The sequence below is a fragment of the Columba livia genome, chromosome Z (assembly GCF_036013475.1).
Source record: "Columba livia isolate bColLiv1 breed racing homer chromosome Z, bColLiv1.pat.W.v2, whole genome shotgun sequence".
Classification (NCBI taxonomy): domain Eukaryota; kingdom Metazoa; phylum Chordata; class Aves; order Columbiformes; family Columbidae; genus Columba; species Columba livia.
The window spans coordinates 82,954,038-82,972,667 of record NC_088642.1 but is presented as its reverse complement, the minus strand read 5'-3'; the positions used below and the strand labels follow the sequence as shown (position 1 = coordinate 82,972,667).

General features: G+C 42.9%; 1 protein-coding gene across 5 annotated transcripts in view; it reads left to right on the top strand.

Annotated features, from left to right (window-relative positions):
• ARB2A (ARB2 cotranscriptional regulator A) overlaps nt 1–18,630 on the top strand; it is a 264,973-nt gene that overhangs the window by 41,273 nt on the left and 205,070 nt on the right. For all 5 annotated transcript variants that reach the window (XM_065046978.1, XM_065046977.1, XM_065046979.1 and 2 more), the window contains one exon: nt 15,961–16,026. In XM_065046978.1, coding sequence (XP_064903050.1) covers nt 15,961–16,026 — 66 coding nt within the window. The remainder of the gene's footprint in view (nt 1–15,960; nt 16,027–18,630) is intronic.

The window sequence follows — 18,630 nt, the reverse complement described above, 5'->3', positions numbered from 1 at the left end:
ACAAACACCATATCAGAAGATAAGCTCAGCAGTAACTAAAACATCCCAGTGTTACCAACACTGTTTGAGGCACAAATCCAGAATATACCCCCCCACAAGCTACTACGGAGAAATTTAACTCTATCCCAGCCAAAATCAGCACAAGGTGGTATTGATATCTTGGGTATGCTTACTAGGCGTACTGCTTGTTGTCTTACAATCATAGGATAATTTTGGTTGCACTTCTGAGGATTCTGCAGTCAGCTTCCCTGCTCAAAGCATGAGCAGATTCCAAGTTTTATCAGGAATCAAAAATTGCAGTCTGCCTCTAAGCAGGAGCACCTAATCAGGAATGTTTGCTACAGCCGCCTCTCTGCACGCTACGTCGGAGAAAGGAGACCCAGATGAAACTTCCCCCATGAGGTGGGAGAGAAATGACCGTGGGTGGATGGGACTGGGCTCCTACAGCCGTGAGAAAATGTGCTGTTTTCTGAGTTTCGCGAGCTGGGCAGATGCAACAATTCACCAGAGTTTTGTTAAATACCGTACGAACACTTGAGGAGGAGCGCCGTTCAGCACATGACGCAGACTTGAAGAAGGACGTCACCATATCAAAGCTATACAGTGCTGCTATAAGTATGGATCCCACCACCTGCTCCTGGTCTTCTCTGCCGTTTGAGGTTTCGGTTTCAGAGGCCACATCGCCTTCCACCAACTCTTATAGTTTATCAAGTCATGATACGCTTGTAGAAGTATTACCTGGTAGTATATATGCCATTGCTCAATTCCATTGTGTTTGGCAGAAAAACACTTTGAGTGTGTGCCTCGAGATCAATTTATGATAGAAAAGGCAGCAGCTCGTTTGATAATGAGAGCTTGTGCCCATGGCAGTCAGCCAGGAACAGAGCTCTCATTTTCTATTCAGTTTACAGTGTCACCTTTTCTCACTTAAGGTATTTTGGGAACATCAGAGAGCACCAAATGCTACTTTGGATGGGACCACATAAAGATGAATCATTAAATGAGGGGTCTGATCAGCTCCTGCAGAGGTCAGCGTAATTCAGTGCTCTTGGTCGTGGTGAAGTCTAGTGTGCAAATATATCTTCAGACTTGTAGGTAGATGAAATTTGAATGATTTCCCCAGCAGATGCGTTGAAATCAGCTTGTGGAAATGATCAAGGTGCATGTTGAGTTGCAAGTACATGGCTTCACGTTTGATCAGTTCTACATCAGTAAGCAAAAACTGCGAAGTAATAAAATATGTCATTAATATTTCCTCATGGAACAAATTTCTCTGTGTGCTGATACAGTACCATTGAATAATTCCAGAGTAAACCCATAAGATGGTGTTGGTTTGTCTTTCCATAAGACAATTCTCATTTCCGTTCACAGTCTGCCTAAGATTTTAAAAATATCATTTCTTCCGCTGTCTTTTAGAAAGTTGGAATCTTTGGTGAAATACTGTATTCTTGTGTTTATAAGTTTCGTGGGCTTACATTTTCACCTCTGCAGGAAACAAGTTGAGGATATTGTCAGGTATATTAGAAAGCAGAATTGATTTGGCTGTAGTGTTAAATGACCTACTAATAATTTTGGATGTAAAAATAGCCCGTAACCCTAGAGATAATATGGGTAAAACGATCAGAAATTAAGCAAATTGTCAGGTGAATACAAGTGGCAATGCACATTTTTTGTATCATTTCGGAAAGATCTTTTTGAGCAGGCTACATTCAGTAACAGAAACAGTCCTAACTTAGATTGTAGTAACGTAATTTTGGGCTGATTTCCCATATTCAGGAATGCATATGTTCTTGATCCTTCATTACAACTCATAATTTCGGGAATATTGTGTTGGGGAAATAAGGCACATTAGCCAGCAGCACAAATAGCAGGAGAAACCACAATACTCATTTCCCCTCAACCCAGCCAAAACCAGAGCATTTGGCTGACTATCAAAAGGAGCAGCAGTAATTGTTTCCAGTATCAGCGGAGGCATTTTGCTGTTTAAAAAACGCAAAGCTTCCATTTCATTAAATGAAGAAAAGGCTTGGTCCCTGCTGTCAGTTAAGGGACAAAAATGGGATTTTCATGGCAAGCTGTGGGTTGCTGTCTGCCTGTTTCTTGCTGTTGTCCGTGGGTTGTTGTGGGTCTTGCTGGGAGCTCCCAGTGCTGCTTGTCACCAAATCACAGGTGGCTGGGCTTGAAGGGACCCCTGTGTGTCCCCATCCCAGCACTGCTCACGCAGGGTCACAGGCAGATCACACAGGATCCCAGGGGTGCAATGGCTCACAGAAGGAGACTCCACACCCGCTCTGGGCAGCCTGGGCCAGGCTCTGGCACCTCCCAGCAAACAAGTGTCTGCTCATGTTCACATGGAGCTTCCTGTGTTTCAGTCTGTGCCCGTTTGTCCTCTGCAAGCTCTGCTTCTCCAGGAGCCGTCTGCAAGAGCAGCTTCCCAAACCTGGGTCACAGATGCAGCAGGACCTGCTGTCGTGTGTGACGAAGTGCCCAGGAGCCTCAACCACATCAGAGCCACCTTGTGAACGCTGGCCAAGAGGTCGTCCCGGGTTTGCAACTTGGTCCTGAGTTTGTGGAACGGGAAAGTGGAGGAGAAGCATAGAGAAGAGGACTACGAAGCTGGTGAAGATCTGGAGGGGGAGCCGTATGAGGAGCATCTGAAGTCCCTGGGTTTGCTCAGCTGGAGCAGAGCAGACTGAGGGCAGAGCTCATGGGCTGCAGGTTCCTCAGCAGGAGCAGGAGGGGCAGGCTGAGCTCTGCTCTGTGACAGTGACAGAGCCCAGGGAACGGCAGCAGATGTGCCAGGGAGGGTCAGTGGGACATGAGGAAAAGGTTCTTCACCCAGAGGTGCTGGACACTGAACAGGCTCCCCAGGGAGGTGTCACAGCCCAACCTGACAGTGTTCAAGAAGAGACTGGACAATGTCCTCAGACACACGGGGTGACCTGTGGGGATGTCACTGCAGGGACAGGAGCTGAACTCCATGAACCTGGTGGGTCCTTCCAGCGCAGGACATTCTATGATTCCATGATTTTAAGCTTGTAGGCAAACTGTAGGTGATAATGTGACAACTGTGGTGACCTGCTGGTCTCCTCCTGCCTCTTCTGTCTGGATTAGGCCTTGAGCAGAACAAATGAGGAACGCTCATCGGCCTGTGTGCCCATCATGCGTATTACGGACAGACAATAGCAGTGTCCGTGAAGTCAAACCATCAGTACATGATCACATGTTGTATAGAGCAATAAATACGGTTTTGTGTTTGTTGGAGGGCAGGTCATCCTCAGTGCGGGTTGTCTGCTCTGCTCTCATGGTGTAGAGATAATTGGAGCAGATTTTCTTGTCATAGAACAAGTTGCTTTTGGGCTGAATCCTGATTCATGATCCCACCTTTTCATTTTATTCTCCTGACTGTTACTTGTTTTCTCTTTATCTGATATTTGCTGAAATAAGATGGTTTCATGTGTCTTTCTGTTTGTAATGCCCTTTCACCAAACACAGAACCCTGCACAGAACTCTCCAGGCTAATGATTGTGGTATAACTACAAACTGCACACGATCGTGCTGCTTACTGTTGGCGTACACTTTTTAAAATCTGTATCCAGGTAATAAGATGCTTACTTAATGTTTCTGTGAAATAATAAAAAAATACACTTTCCTTTTCAGGCAATATTTTGAAATAATTGTTCAGTAGGAATTGTCGTTACTTCCTTCTTGATCTATTTGTTGTTGATAACCGTTGTATGGAAAATTAGATGGTGGGAACCACCTGTCTGATGAATTGTGGCTATTCTATTTCATACCCCTCGCCTACAGAAGCGCAAAGGATCCCATCATGCAAACTTCTGTTGGGAAACCAGCAAACACCGACATGAACATGAACCAATCCTGGACACGTGGTTTATAAATGGACACCAGAACAGGTTCTCACACAATATTTCCCGACGCAGCCTGTTTCATCGCCTCTCAGACTTTCTCGAAATAGCTGCTTAATTAGTTGGACATTATACTACTTCAATGAAAAATTTCCATTAGAGCTTAACAAATGCCTCGTTTGACAGAAAATAACCAAACCAAACGAACTTTTCTTCTCATAATATTTGCATTCAGCAGGTCGAAGACACAAGCTAATATTTGAATTTTGCATAAAGTAATGGATTGTGATCCTTCTTAATCGCTTTCTTGTTAAGCACTTTTATATGTAACTGGACTGTGTCTTGGTGGTTGGACTAAGATGTGTTTCCTTCCTAGACAAAGTAAACGGGTAAAATTCATTAAAACATGGTAAACTGGTGTACAGATCTTTGCCGTTCGCTGTTTTTCCTCTTGTCCCTGTACTTGTGCCCATGTAGCTTAATGAGAAGAACCACACTGATGATTGACTACATTAATTTTTGAGTCATAATTTCACAGGAAATGCTTTTGGGACATCACCAACATAACTAACAATATTCTTACACGCTGTCCTCTTACTGTAAGTGAAGTAGTGTGGGCTGTGAAGTTTATTTTGTAAACCCTGGTTACCAAGAATGTTTCTTCCTCCTAGGATTGTTTTCAAAATAGAGTAGAAAAAGCACATCAATTAAGCATTCCAAATTTGATTTAATAAAGACACTTTATATAATTTACTTAATTGTTAAATTACATGGTTTCCTGTATTTTATACAAGAGCAAAAGCGTTGGGATTTTACGTGTACCGGGTGTCATAACCACAGACCAGAAAAGCAGAAAGAAACCCATTTCTCTTAGAAGTTTACTGCTGTTTTTTGTCTTTCACCCAAAAAAGCAACTGAGGGCCCCAGGTTTGCTGCCTAAATATGGGGTGAGTTAATGACCCTGGTGCGATCCATTTGATTTACTTGACCTAGGGAAAAGAGGTAGCAGGTATTATTTAATGGTGAAACTATAAACATATCTGTGATTTGCGTTCCTGAGGGTATCGACTACTATTTATGCCAAGAAAAGTTAAAAAGAAATTCTGCTAACGGTCAGCGCCGCAGGCCTTTTTAGCTAAATGTATGTAAATCCAATTTATTTTGACCCGCTACTGTTCTGGAGCACAGTGGCAAAACGGTTAAGACATCTTGCTGTGGAAAGAAGGTGTTAATTTGAGTTCTAGCTCTGGATTTACATAAAATTAAGCCTTCATTCCATCTGTGAATATTTATCTGGTCATTTCTGCTGAGGAATCAAAGGTGGCAAAATGAGATGCTTGACACATCAGTGACTTTTTTGTCTGTGACTACAAAAGCTGGTGTGCTTTAACTATGTTAATCTGATATGTCAGTTGGGTTTGGCATGGGTTTTTAACCTTTCAAAGCTGCGTAGCACCACCTCTCCACCTAAAATACATTTTTTTTCAATAATACTTCATATAATCAAAACCGCTGCTGCTCTTTCTTCCAGATCCCTTTTCATAACTAATTTCTAAGGCGAAACTTAGATACAATAATCCTAAATTTTAGTTATTGAGTTGGAATATTGAAGTGTGTTTGTAAACCTGGTTTATATTTGTTCCTCTGTTATTCTTTTAGGCTTTTTAAAGTTTCCTTCTCTGTTTTGCAGCCTTTTCATCCTTTTGTTTCCAATCTCAGCTTGGGGACACAGGTCACACTTTCTGCTGATGTGTAATTGCTTATAGCGCAAGGTGCTTGATTGACGTCCCTGCTTAGTACTAATACCTATATATGTTTATGTGTGCATGTTTTATGAGAATTAAGAATTTCCATAAGATGGGCTATGTAATTAAGCCATTTCTGAAGCCAAATAATTGCCAAGCGATTTATAAAATCAGAGATGCTTTCCTAAAAAGGAAAAAATAAGAAAAACAAAAAATAAACCAACAGGTGTCAGCAAAGACCGTGTAACAAAACATTGGGTCAAGTCACATCAACAGTATACGCTGCATTCGTGACAAATCCCCGTTGTTTTTTACTTAATTCTCTCAAAAGATCTTGAGATCCTATTTGTGATCAGTCAGCTCGGAATCCAGAATATCACACCCAGTGTTAAGATTGAATTGAATTGCTTTCAGTAGGAAAAGCAAGAAATCCCTTAGAGGTAATGTCAATTCCATCTTAATGAATTGTTCTCCCACACTATAATCCAAGCGAGGTCTTTTGTGGATTTTTAAAATGCCATTGATTTTTTTCTCTTTTATTTTTAAAGTGAACAGAGCCTTTAGAAGGTCCATTCAGCTTTTGGGATTTTTTTGTTCTGGCGTGGGGATGGTGGATTTTTTGTTGTTTGTCCCCGTTCTTAGGTAAGTCTGTCCAAGAGCACGATGTCAAAAAGTTCCTTTGCATCTCTCATTGTTGCTTATTGGCAGGTTTGTCACTCTGGGGTCAAAATAAAGCTTATTCAAGCAAAGCTACGGTAGCAAGGCTGGGGTCAGTCCCACCACTGGAGATGTGACGCAGGGCAGGCACTCGGAATTCATTCTGCGTTTGTTTCCCTGAATTTTGTTGCTCTTCCACTTGCGAAGAGGAAGAAGTTGTGTGCAGACTACTATATGTTATAAGGATTGTTTCCCTCTCATGCTTATTTTCTGGTTTTGCTTTAACCTGCTTCTTACCAATGAGGAGAAAAGTCTTATAAAACAAGACAATGCATTACTTGTGATCGCATTGCTTCTGGTGGTTCATACTTGTTTATATTTAAGATTAGTGATTAAAACCTTCAACTTGTGTACGCTGCCTTGAAGTTCTTAGAAAATACTAGTGGTGCTGAAGGGCCTAATCTCTTGGGCTGAATTAAAAAATAGTCTCCTTTCTATACCCATGAAAGATCCATTTTTTGAGAAAATTAGATTTATGAGGTTGTAGCTGGTTATGTCAGGTCCGAATTGATAGTTGACAGAGGTCTGGGGAGCTGGTGGTGAATCTCTTGCTGTACTCGACAGAGTCAAATCAAACGTACTACTTTAAGGAATAAAAGAACAAAGGCAAATGAGGTTAATTTTGTTCCGTATGTGGATTTCTCAGTAGTGTTAACTGTTATTTTACGTGCAGTTCTGTCACAGGGTGGGATTGCCAAGTGAACCTGAGGTTGAATTGCTTCTGCATTCTCTACAGGAAAGCTAAAAACCTTGCATTTTTCTTTGCTTCAGCTCAAAGAATAGCAAATTACTATTGTAGAAGGTGGAGATGGTCAGACTTCAGTGGTTTCTGAGCAAGAAATAAAAAATCAGAATAAAAAAAACACAACAGAACTAAGTTTTTGGAGGACAAGAGTTCAAAGCAGATGCCCGACTTCAACACTAGAATATTAACTGCTAGTGTAGTATCCCCGTAAATCACTATTAATTATTACAGTTATTTTAATTTTATAAACAATCTGTACTTGTAAAGCTATGTGATCATGTACAGAACGACACTTTCCTCTGGCAACTGTAATTTCGTCAAACTCTTTCAAAGATTTTGGTTTTTTCAAGAAATGAATGAAAATAAGCTCCAAACTCAGATTGGGATTATCCTTTGGAATTCCTTTGGAATATTTTTCTTGTACTTTTTCCCAGTTTTTTTTTTTCTGTAATATGCGTTTCTGTAGGAGATTAAACTGAGATTAAAGTGTGGTTAACTGATAAATTTAGAAGAGGAATAATAACTACTAATGACACTAATATTGTACCAGCTCTTTTTATGATACGACTTACGAAACACCAGGAGGTCAACTGAGAAGGAAAGTGCCATCACACCTGTGTTTAATTAGCTGCAATCCCCTTAATTTTAAATGTAACATCTATATTATCCTAAAAAGCCTGGCCACTAATAAAACTGTACAAACAAAATTATTGCCATTAGATTTTCTTACTCTCCATGCGCTTTCATGCGCTTTGAGAACGGTCTTTAAAAATTAATGAAAACAGGTGATCTGATGAGGTGTTTGGTGAGTGTCGTTTCACAGGTTGACGTTTTGGAGGCAGAAGGTGAGGGTGTCATTGCCAACCCGTCTCACTCGTGGTGGGAATTGGTCTGTGTTGGCTTTGGGAGAGCGGTTCTGTCTTCATCCACACCTGGAATATTGTGTCCAGTTGTGGCCCCTCAGTTCCAGCAGGACAGGGAACTGCTGGAGAGAGTCCAGCGCAGCCACCAAGATGCTGAAGGGAGTGGAGCATCTCCCGTGTGAGGAAAGGCTGAGGGAGCTGGGGCTCTGGAGCTGGACAAGAGGAGACTGAGGGGGGACTCATTCCTGGGGATCAATATGGAAAGGGGGAGTGTCAGGAGGATGGAGCCAGGCTCTTCTGGTGACAACCAGTGACAGGACAAGGGGCAATGGGTGCAAACTGGAACACAGGAGGTTCCACTTAAATATGAGAAGAAACTTGTTCCCAGTGAGGGTGTCAGAGCCTGGCCCAGGCTGCCCAGGGGGGTTGTGGAGTCTCCTCCTGTGCAGACATTCCAACCCGCCTGGACACCTTCCTGTGTAACCTCATCTGGGTGTTCCTGCTCCATGGGGGGATTGCACTGGATGAGCTTTCCAGGGCCCTTCCAGTCCCTGACTTTCTGGGATTCATTCACATTGAGTCCCTGGAGTAGTGGAAGGTGGTAATGAGTAGTAGCAGTGGTGGTGGGGTTCTGTTTGTGCTTTGAACAGCTGTGAATGAGGAACATGATGTGGGAAACCTCACATCCATCCAGCTGGATCTTGTCCACCCCAGAATAATATATTGAAGCAGTAATTTGCTTGGTTTCATTTTTTTCCCCAGAAATCTGCTATAAGTTTGTAGGAGCAGGCAGTGGTGTGGACAACTTGGGTTCTCTGAGGTCTTGTAATCTGTCCTCTGTCATACGAGTTGTTATAACATCAACGACTTGCACACAATTTATCCTTTGTCATGTCACATGTGCTTTATTCTTCATCATGTGTTAACCACACCAAACATTTGACGGGGTTATTGGAGTTTTGGTCGTGAGTGATGCACTTGTGGGAGAAGAGAGGGACATGTAGTGTTGGATTGTCTTCAGAAGACTTTGTGGTTCGCACCAGCCGGGGGACTGCTCACATCTGTGAATCCCTGAGCACGGTGACGATTTCCAGGGCTACAGAGAGGTGCCCGTTGAGAAGCGAAGGGCCACAAATCGCACAGGCCTACGCCATTTCTTTAATATGATTTTCGCATATAATCCAGCCTTGAGGAGGCATTTTGCAAGCAGCTCCTCTGGGTTGGGATGTAGGTGTTAGGAGAGAAGCCGCTGAGTTGTGATCTGCTGTCCATGTACCTGGTTGTCTCTGCTATGGAAATTTCACTGGAGGGTCAGCTCTTCCTCATCTCCGCCAAGTTTTGATATGTGTTATGAGGCTTCTTTGAGTTTCTTACCGACTTAAAATGGGGAACATTATGTTAAACTGATTTATTTTGGAGTTGCCTTCTTGCTTTGTGGGCATGCTTTTGGTTGTCGTCTTCTCTAGACTATCGCTGTTTAAAGACCTCGGTAGTGCTTTGAAGAGTCTCTTTGGTTTTGTCTCAACTTATAAGTATGTTCAGCCTTCTGTACCTTCACGATCTTCGTAACTTTAAACATGTTGGTCTCGCTGTCTCTTAGTCTTTAATTTCCCTTTTCACACTGTTGTATGCACGTGTTGGTCTTTTGGTCACATGGATTCAGGATGGTATATTGCAAAGATTTTACAAACTGTGCTGCTAACAGAATATTTCAGTGCTTTTTGGTAACTGAAAACAGTCCTGAAGAAAGCCCTGTGTATGGACAACATGGTCTTTAAAAAGCACAAGTCATGCATATGGAGCCAGGACCATAGAATGTGTACTAGAGCTTTGTGTACCAGAACCATTAATATGTTTCCACCTGGAGTTTCAGTTTTTGCTCTGTAGACTGTGTTCAGAATTATAGGCTTGGCCACTGTTGTGCGGAATATTTAGCAATGCAAGGCTAAAATCTCAGCTCTGTGATAAGATAATGTGTTTCTCTTTTCTTTCCGTGGCCTCCTCCGTCTCCTTTTTGCCATCCATCCAAGTCATCCAGTTTAATTTCTCCGTAATCAAGATATAGGTTATTTTCTGGATCCCTACAAAGGATCAGTGCTCATGACACAGGTCTATCCCCCGGTTACCCATAAGACTACTGAACTTTGCAAATGTCATATTTGAGGCCACTAGCACTTTGAAAAGGTGCTTCTGGAGGTATTCACCTTGTTATATCCAACCTAGTCCAGAAAACTGACTGTTCAAGCTCCTCTGAAGGGCAGATGTGAGCACTGGGGTTTGGCTCCTGTCCTATAGGACAGGAACTACATGTGTTGGTTCCTACACATATTACTGCTCTCAACCTTGTCTGCAGTAAAAGGAAAACTCTAGGAAAACGCTATGAAACGGTAGCAGAGATTAGGTATTTTATATCCTATTTCTATTTATTATATATATATATTTACTAGTAGCGTGTTGGTATTTTGTTATTTTATTAAACTGTGTTTATCTCAGTGCAAGTTTCTCGATCCCTTTCCGTTCTCTCCCCTATTTGGGGTTGGGGAGTGGGGTGCGAACGAGGAGCTATTGTGGTTTTATTGCTAGTTTGGGTTAAACCATGACATAGGCCGAGCATAATCCACTGTTTTTACTGCTCAGGACGTGTCCCTGCTCTCATTCTGGCCATTTTCCTAGTCGAACAAAAGTAAGAGAAGCTGCGATTTCATTTAGGGCAGAAGGTCCTTGGGCTTATGGAAAGCGGGACACTCGCTCCTGAACTCACTGAGGTCAAACTGAAGTGTAAACCATTTAGTTTCCTTCCAAGAGGACTGGTTTTTGCTGGGAAGAAAGTTTCTTCTCTCCCATAGTTTGAATACAACGTTTCTGTGCTAGGCTAAGTGCCTTTTCATGGTTGGAAAGGATTTCCCCCTTCCTGTCAGAATAGGTGATGAGAAGCATGAAATTTTTGGAGGTTTGGGATTTTTCCTCAGTCCTCAGAGCAGGCAATAACACCTTGATAGCACTTAGTTCAGATACTTGCCCTGTTTGGATGTGTTTTCCTGATAGACTTCAAATGAAACTGAATGGATAGCAGAGATACTGCAAAATGGGATTGAAGTTTGCAGTGTCTCACACAAGAAGTACACAGAATCACACAGAATCGCAGAATGGACTGGGTTGGAAAAGACCTCAGAGCTCATCGAGTCCAACCCTTGGTCCAACTCCAGTCCATTGACTAGATCATGGCACTAAGTGCCATGTCCAATCTCAGTTTAAACACCTCCAGGGCCGGTGAGTCCAGCACCTCCCTGGGCAGCCATTCCAATGCCTGACCACTCTCTCTGCAAAGAATTGCTTTCTCATCTCCAGCCTCAATTTCCCCTGGCAGAGTTGAAGCCCATGGCCCCTTGTCCTATTGCTGACTGCCTGGGAGAAGAGACCAATCCCCACCTGGCTAGAACTGCCCTTCAGGTAGTTCTAGAGAGTGCTGAGCTCAGCTCTAAGCCTCCTCTTCTCCAGACTAAACAAGCCCAGCTCCCTCAGCCTCTCCCCATAGGGCTTGTGCTCAAGTCCCTTCACCAGTCGTGTTGCTCTTCTCTGGACCTGCTCCAGCACTTCAATCTCTTTCCTGAGCTGAGGGGCCCAGAACTGAACACAACACTCCAGGTGTGGCCTCCCCAGTGCAGAGCACAGGGGAAGGATCACTGCCCTTGTCCTGCTGACCACGCTCGTTTGGATACAGGACAGGACACCATTGGCCTTCTTGGCCACCTGGGCACACTGATGGCTCATGTTGAGCTTCCTGTCCGTTAGTACCCCCAGGTCCCTTTCTGCCTGACTGCTCTCCAGCCACTCTGTGCCCAGCCTGGAGCGCTGCAGGGGGTTGTTGTGGCCAAAGTGCAGGACCCAGCACTTGGCCTTATTGAACTTCATCCCATTGGAATCAGCCCATTTTTCCAGTCTATCCAGATCCCTCTGCAGAGCCCTCCTGCCTTCCAGCAGGTCGACACTCCCTCCCAACTTGGTGTCATCAGCAAATTTGCTGATGATGGTCTCAATCTCCTCATCTAAATCATCAATAAAGATGTTAAACAGGACTGGACCCAACACTGACCCCTGGGGACACCACTAGTGACACCGCCGGCTGGATGCAGCCCCATTCACCAGCGCTCTCTGGGCCCGGCCCTCCAGCCAACTACCATTTTTTCCTCCATTCATCCGTTTCACACACTTTGAGCAAGCCTTACTGTGGGTTCTTTTTCCTTTCCTATCTCAGAGGTGGTGCTGCCTCCTCACCAGCAACCTAATTACCTTGGATTACAGGGCAGCACACTGCTTATGGTCTCGGCACAACTTATGGTTTGCAAAAGCCTTAAAAAACACGCAAATACCCCAGGTTAGTGTGAATACCATGAGCAGGGCTCTCTGGCAAGTGTTGCGGTTTGCTTGTGCCGGGTGATTTGTTGCTTGATAGTTCTGGATGAGATATTAACGCTGGACTGGATTGAACAGCCTCTCTCACCAAATACCTGTGGTCATGAGCAACCATATGGCCGGTGATCATTCCAGGAGAGTTCACAGAGTGTAACCATGCTCACCTTCTCGTGCAAGAAGTCACAAGATGCTTTTCAACACCCTTTGAGAGTTTTGAGGTCTATACGATAAAATACCAGGATACGCAAGCTATCACTGCTACTTACAGAAGTTGTGCCTAATTAAACTGTGTAGATCTGTAAGAGTCCAACTGGTGCTATAGAAAAATATAGCAGTTCCCTTGTCTTTTAATGCCTGTAGAAATAAAAAGGTTTTGGGAGACAAGAGTTCAAAGCAGATGCCCAACTTCAACACTGGAATATTAACTGCTACTGTAGTATCTCCACAAATCACTCTTAATTATTACAGTTGTTTTAATTTTATAAGCAATCCATACTTGTAAAGCTATGTGATTGTGTACATAACAACACTTTCCTCTGACAACTGTTTCAAAGTTTGGGTTATTTTTTTCAATAAATGAATGAAAATAAGCTCCAAACTCAGATTGGGATTATTATCCTTTGGAATTCCAAAGTCTTTTTGCTAATATTATTTATTGTACATTTCCCCATTATTTTTTTTTTTCTGTAATATGTGTTTCTGTAGGAGATTAAATTGAGATTAAAATGTGATTAACTGATAAGCTTAAAAGAGGAATAATGACTACTAATGACTTTAATAATATGCCAGCTCTTTTTAGGATGTGACTTACGAAACACCAGGAAGTCAACCGAGAAGGAAAGTGCCGTCGCACCTGTGCTTAATTAGCTGCAATCCCCTTAATTTTAAATGTAACATCTATATTATCCAAAAAAACTAAAAAAAAAAAAAAAAAGGAAAAATGTTATTTTTTCAAAATTCCAAATCAGCCATAAAGTCACCAGAAGTAACTAAAAACATAAGGTTGAGAAAGTAATGTTGGATTTGTAGCGTTTTCAGTACTCGCAGCCACATCCCCAGGTAGGACAGGATTTTGCTGGGTTTTCCAGGCCAGTCCATGCTAAGTGCAGGAAAACTGACCCTTAGGGTGGTGTGTTCAAACCTGGGACGTTTTGGACATTGATGCTACTTCAAGTAATTTTGTGTAGTACTTTACATCCTGTAAGGCTAACCAGGCATTGGTAGGGTATATGAACTTGTCAATCTTCTGCTTCCTAAACCATATATATATTTTTTTTTTTTTACATATATATATATATATATATATATATATATATATATATGTATATATCTCCTGGGGCAATTTACAGCAGTTTTTCGTCAAGTTTGTCGGGGCTGTGGGGACCGTCCACGTGTTGAACTGCCCAAGGACCATAATCTTATACTCTGCATCTGATCCTCCAACCTACTGTATCATTCCTCATGTTTATTCTTATTAAAAGCATTCATTAGTGCGAGTCTTTGCTATGGCAGGTTGCTCTACTGGTTTAACACCCCCATTTTTAGGGCTGTTATCACTGTTTATTAAGTTAGAGCAGGGCGTAAAGAGCCAGTTAGGATCAGAGCCCCGCTGAGCCAGGCTGTGGCAAAAATGAGCGAAGGTTTAGTTCTGGCTTGAGGACATCACAGTCTAAATAAACGAGAGAGAGTAGAAGAAATAGCTACAAACACATAGCTGCAAAAAAAGGGGCTGAGTGGTGTCACAAATATTTCTTCTTCGAGGCAATTTTTCTCTTCCAAGTGTTCTTTTGGTGGTTTTGATGGTTAGTAGATGCCTTGATTTAGGGTGAAAAACTAAATCCCTGTGTTTGAGGCCATGTTACCACCATGTTCATTTTAATGTCCGTACAACATCATCATCTGAGACCGCAGGAACTTAACTGCTTTACTTGTTGGCGTTACACTGGAGCTGATTTCGGCGAACCATAAAAAGTGTGGCCCTGGAGGTAAAATTACACTATATGCATGTTCCTAACACTCTGCTGTGGGGATAAACATGTCTTAAATCAACCCGTCGCTCGCAGCTAAATTCCTCCTCTAAATGCAGTTTCCCTGTAGATAGTAACGTTCAGTAAGACTGATTTTCTTTAAAACCATAAAGGTAATTCTATCAATAAACATATTTAAGCAGGGTGCCGAAGAATTCGCGTAATCCTAATACAAATTTTCGTTTTTAGTGGAAAGGAGGGGCACGCAGCAACATTTTTAATCAGCTTTCCTCATCACCTCTGATTTGCTCAAACGCCTTCCAAACGTTTGCACGTTGTCTTGGCTCACGTGTAAATTTTGGGCTTTGTTGGAACTTTATTTGTTAATTGCACATTTGGAAGATTAGAACTGAAGTTTATGGTGCCCCGGCTCCTATTTTGGGGTTCGCGGCGCGTTGTTAAGATGCCACCACTTTGTCACGGCAACGTTCCTGCTGTGTGTTCAGGTGGCTGTAATTGCGGCCTCGAGGGGCCGTGCCAAAGAACACCAGCTGGGTTTGTACCCGGGTGTACTCGGATTAATATTTCGGGACTTAGGTCTTGTCCTGCCTGGATTTTAAACATAGTTCCTCAAACTTTAAAGGGAAGGTGAGCACCATTTGAGGCTCTTAATGAGCACTATTTTCCCCCTCTTTAATTTGCCTTTTGCTTTATGTTTTTCTTCTAACTCCTGTAGCCAGTGAAATACAGGCAGCCGCTTCCAAACCACTTTTACAGCCCCATATGGACAAAGCGCTTTCGTTTGTTCCTCGGCTTAATTCCCAAATTAATAATAGTGAGAGAATTCTTACATCTGCATCTCGGCTTTTCTTATAATATAGAAGGGGTTAAAAAAAAATGTCCCTAGATATTAGACAATCCTTTGAAGTGTGAACAACTTTGTCACGTTTGAGACGGAAAGTCTTTCCTTGCGACCAGGTTGGTATTTTATTCTTTTTATTCGGTTGCTCTTTGAAATAATTCCTTTTGTTTCAGGCCTAAAATTTCAATTTTATTTCTACATGAAGACAAGAGACTTAAACTACCCCGTAGTGGGGAACCAGGCAGGGTTTTCCTTCTGTTTAGAAACCCTTGACCCATCCCTCCCCTGTTCGGTGAATAGAAATGGCAAAGCAACTTGTGCTGAGGGTGAGTAAAAGATCCGCTCTCCACGTAGCTCATGGAGCGAACCTGCGGGGGACAGGGCTTCAGGAGTCCTGCTTCTGGAAAGAAAATGCTTTTAAAGTGTTTCTTTGCGAAACAGAGCCTTTCTTGTGCCCACGAGTATATATTAATTGGTTATAATCCTTAGTTTTGAGGCACGTAATTATTCACACAGCAGCACACGATGGATTCGCAGGTACGGTTAAAATGTCTTTGTACTGGCAAAAAAAGCCTTTTCTGAGGGACAGGGGGGACCGTTTTGTGTAAAGCTCCAAGTTCTATAATTAGTGGTATAGCAGAGAATTCAGATAAGTGGCGACACGTATACAAGTGCTTAGAAGTTTAACCAACCAGCCTGTCAGTTCTTTGCCTGCATATGTCATTTCTGTAAGTGGTTTAACACCTCTTTGCATTCCTTTCTGTCTTTTTTCATTCCAGATCATTACGAAGTATGTTTATGAACTGCTCCAAAAGGAATGCCACTTGAAGAAGGTGACTCTCCCGGTAAGTATAATGTCTTTTTTCTCCAAAGACGTTGTTTGTTTGGATGTGTAAAAAGCGTCACCTGCAATCCATCATTGGGATAAAGGTGTGCGTGGCAGTCTCAGGACACCTTTGCATGCAAGACGTGGTTCCACCCCGCGTCTCAAGTGTTTGATTTCTCCATCCAAGCCTTCCTTGCTTTACCACATCACCAGAATCCTCAAAACCCGTTGGCTTTGAAAGAGGAGCCACGAGCTTCTTGAGACGTATCTGTGAGCGGTTTGAGACCTCTATGGCTGGATGTAGAGAGCAAAACGTGCCTGTTTACAAGCAGAGGAATAAACTCCAGTTCAGTTTCAATAAACTACTCAACGTCTGTTTTTAAAACACACTTTTTCAGTAACTTGCAACGTGTGTGTAATATAAGGTACTGCTGTTCAGTGGAAATATTTCATCAGCCCTTGGAAGTGATGAAGCGTTCCCCAAAGAACATGTGTGGGAGTGTTTGTAAGTACATGTGATAACATTATGGTGTTCAGGTATTTTTCAGTTCTACAGTGTTGGACAGACTAGTGTGACATCAGAGTGTATGTTTTCCATACATTGTCATAAAGGATAAAAGAATCATAAAGGATTCCCATGGCCTTTGAGAAGCTTCTGCATCACTGTTGTTCTCAGCCAATCCTTCATATTCAGTCAAGGAAAAACCATTTGGGCTGAAGAAGGAAAAGGACCTTTGCTTTAGCAGTTCTGTAACACTTCACAGTTCCCGTTTAAGTGTTGTTTGGGAAATGTTTTGATAACCTGCCCAAAATACTCAAGGTTTCCCTCGAAACGAACTTGGAGTAATTATTCCATCACCTCTGCCACACACGTGGGGAGATTTAGATCTGAGATTTAGATGTCTGGCTTAGGGGAAGAAGGGCCCTGACTTGGCCCCACTGTTGAATTATTCTGTGTTGTCTCTTATTTATAAATGATATACCAGGTACTGATGTAGTTTGTCCGTAGTACTTGTAAGCTATTCTCAGATGTGTTGCTTCCAGTTTCTGCAAAGTGTCATAATTTAATTGCATTTCGAAGCGAAGAAAAATCTCACAAAACACATGCAAAAACACACCACAAAATACACAAAATACACAGTTTTGTTGTGAGCGGCGTGGAAAATTTGGCACGAGGTATGAGCACTGTTATTTAGTATTTGATTATTACGCGTAGGGTGCCCTCACCACAGTCAAAAATAGGTTGCGAAGAGGCCTACAAAAATGAGAAAAATGGAACGCTCTGTTTAGAAGCTGAAAAATTGAAGCTGTCTACAGGGTATGTTTAAATCACCACGGACAGACTTCCAAGTAACAAGGCAAAATAGTGTAAAACAGTGAAGGAGACTAATAGAAGCAATAAGACAGCTTGTAGCAAGAGTGAGTCCTGTGCAAGTGAGGGAAATAGAAAAGAGTATAAATGCTGGCAAGTTACGTATAAAATCACGATAAGATCACCCAAAACATGGGAAAGTGTAGAGTCCTGCATCTGGGCAAGAACAACCCCAGGTTCCAGTATAGGTTGGGGAATTACATATTAGAGAGCAGTGTAGGGGAAAGGGACCTGGGGGTCCTGGGGACAGCAGGGTGACCATGAGCCAGCACTGGGCCCTTGTGGCCAGGAAGCCAATGGGACCTGGGGTGGGTTAGAAGGGGGTGGTCAGTAGGTCAGAGAGGTTCTCCTGCCCCTCTGCTCTGCCCTGGGGAGACCACACCTGGAATCTTGTGTCCAGTTGTGGCCCCTCAGTTCCAGCAGGACAGGGAACTGCTGGAGAGGGTCCAGCGTAGGGCAATCAAGATGCTGAAGGGAGTGGAGCATCTCCCGTGTGAGGAAAGGCTGAGGGAGCTGGGGCTCTTTAGTTTGGAGAAGAGGAGACTAAGGGTGGACCTTATCAATGTTTATAAATATATAAAGGGTGAGTGCCATGAGGATGGAGCCAGGCTCTTCTCGGTGGCCAACAATGATAGGACAAGGGGTAATGGGATCAAGCTGGAACACAAGAGGTTCCACTTAAATTTGGGAAGAAACTTGTTCCTGGTGAGGGTGGCAGAGCCTGGCCCAGGCTGCCCAGGGGGGTTGTGGAGTCTCCTTCTCTGCAGACATTCCAACCCGCCTGGACACCTTCCTGTGTAACCTCATCTGGGTGTTCCTGCTCTATGGGGGGATTGCACTGGATGAGCTTTCCAGGGCCCTTCCAATCCCAAACGTACTGTGATACTGTGATACTGTAAAACTGCATTTGAGCACCTTGTTGCAGTTCTAAAGGCCAATAATGAAATAAAGCTCATAATGCTGGTAGATGAGCTCTACGCGAAGGGAAGGCTCAGCTCAAATAAGAACAACTAATGTGATTATTTCCAGTATTATTTGTCCAGTTTCCACACTTGATTATTATTAATTTCTTTTACAGGGGATATAATCCTGAGGAACTGTCTGAAATTGGGCATATCAGTACATAAGATCTGAGGACAAATTGGTATATCATACAATAATCAATATCCAGGACGAAATGTTTTTTAAGCCCGGGGTTCAGTAACAAGTCAAAGATGATGGTGCAGAACAACCAACTAGTATGTAACTCAC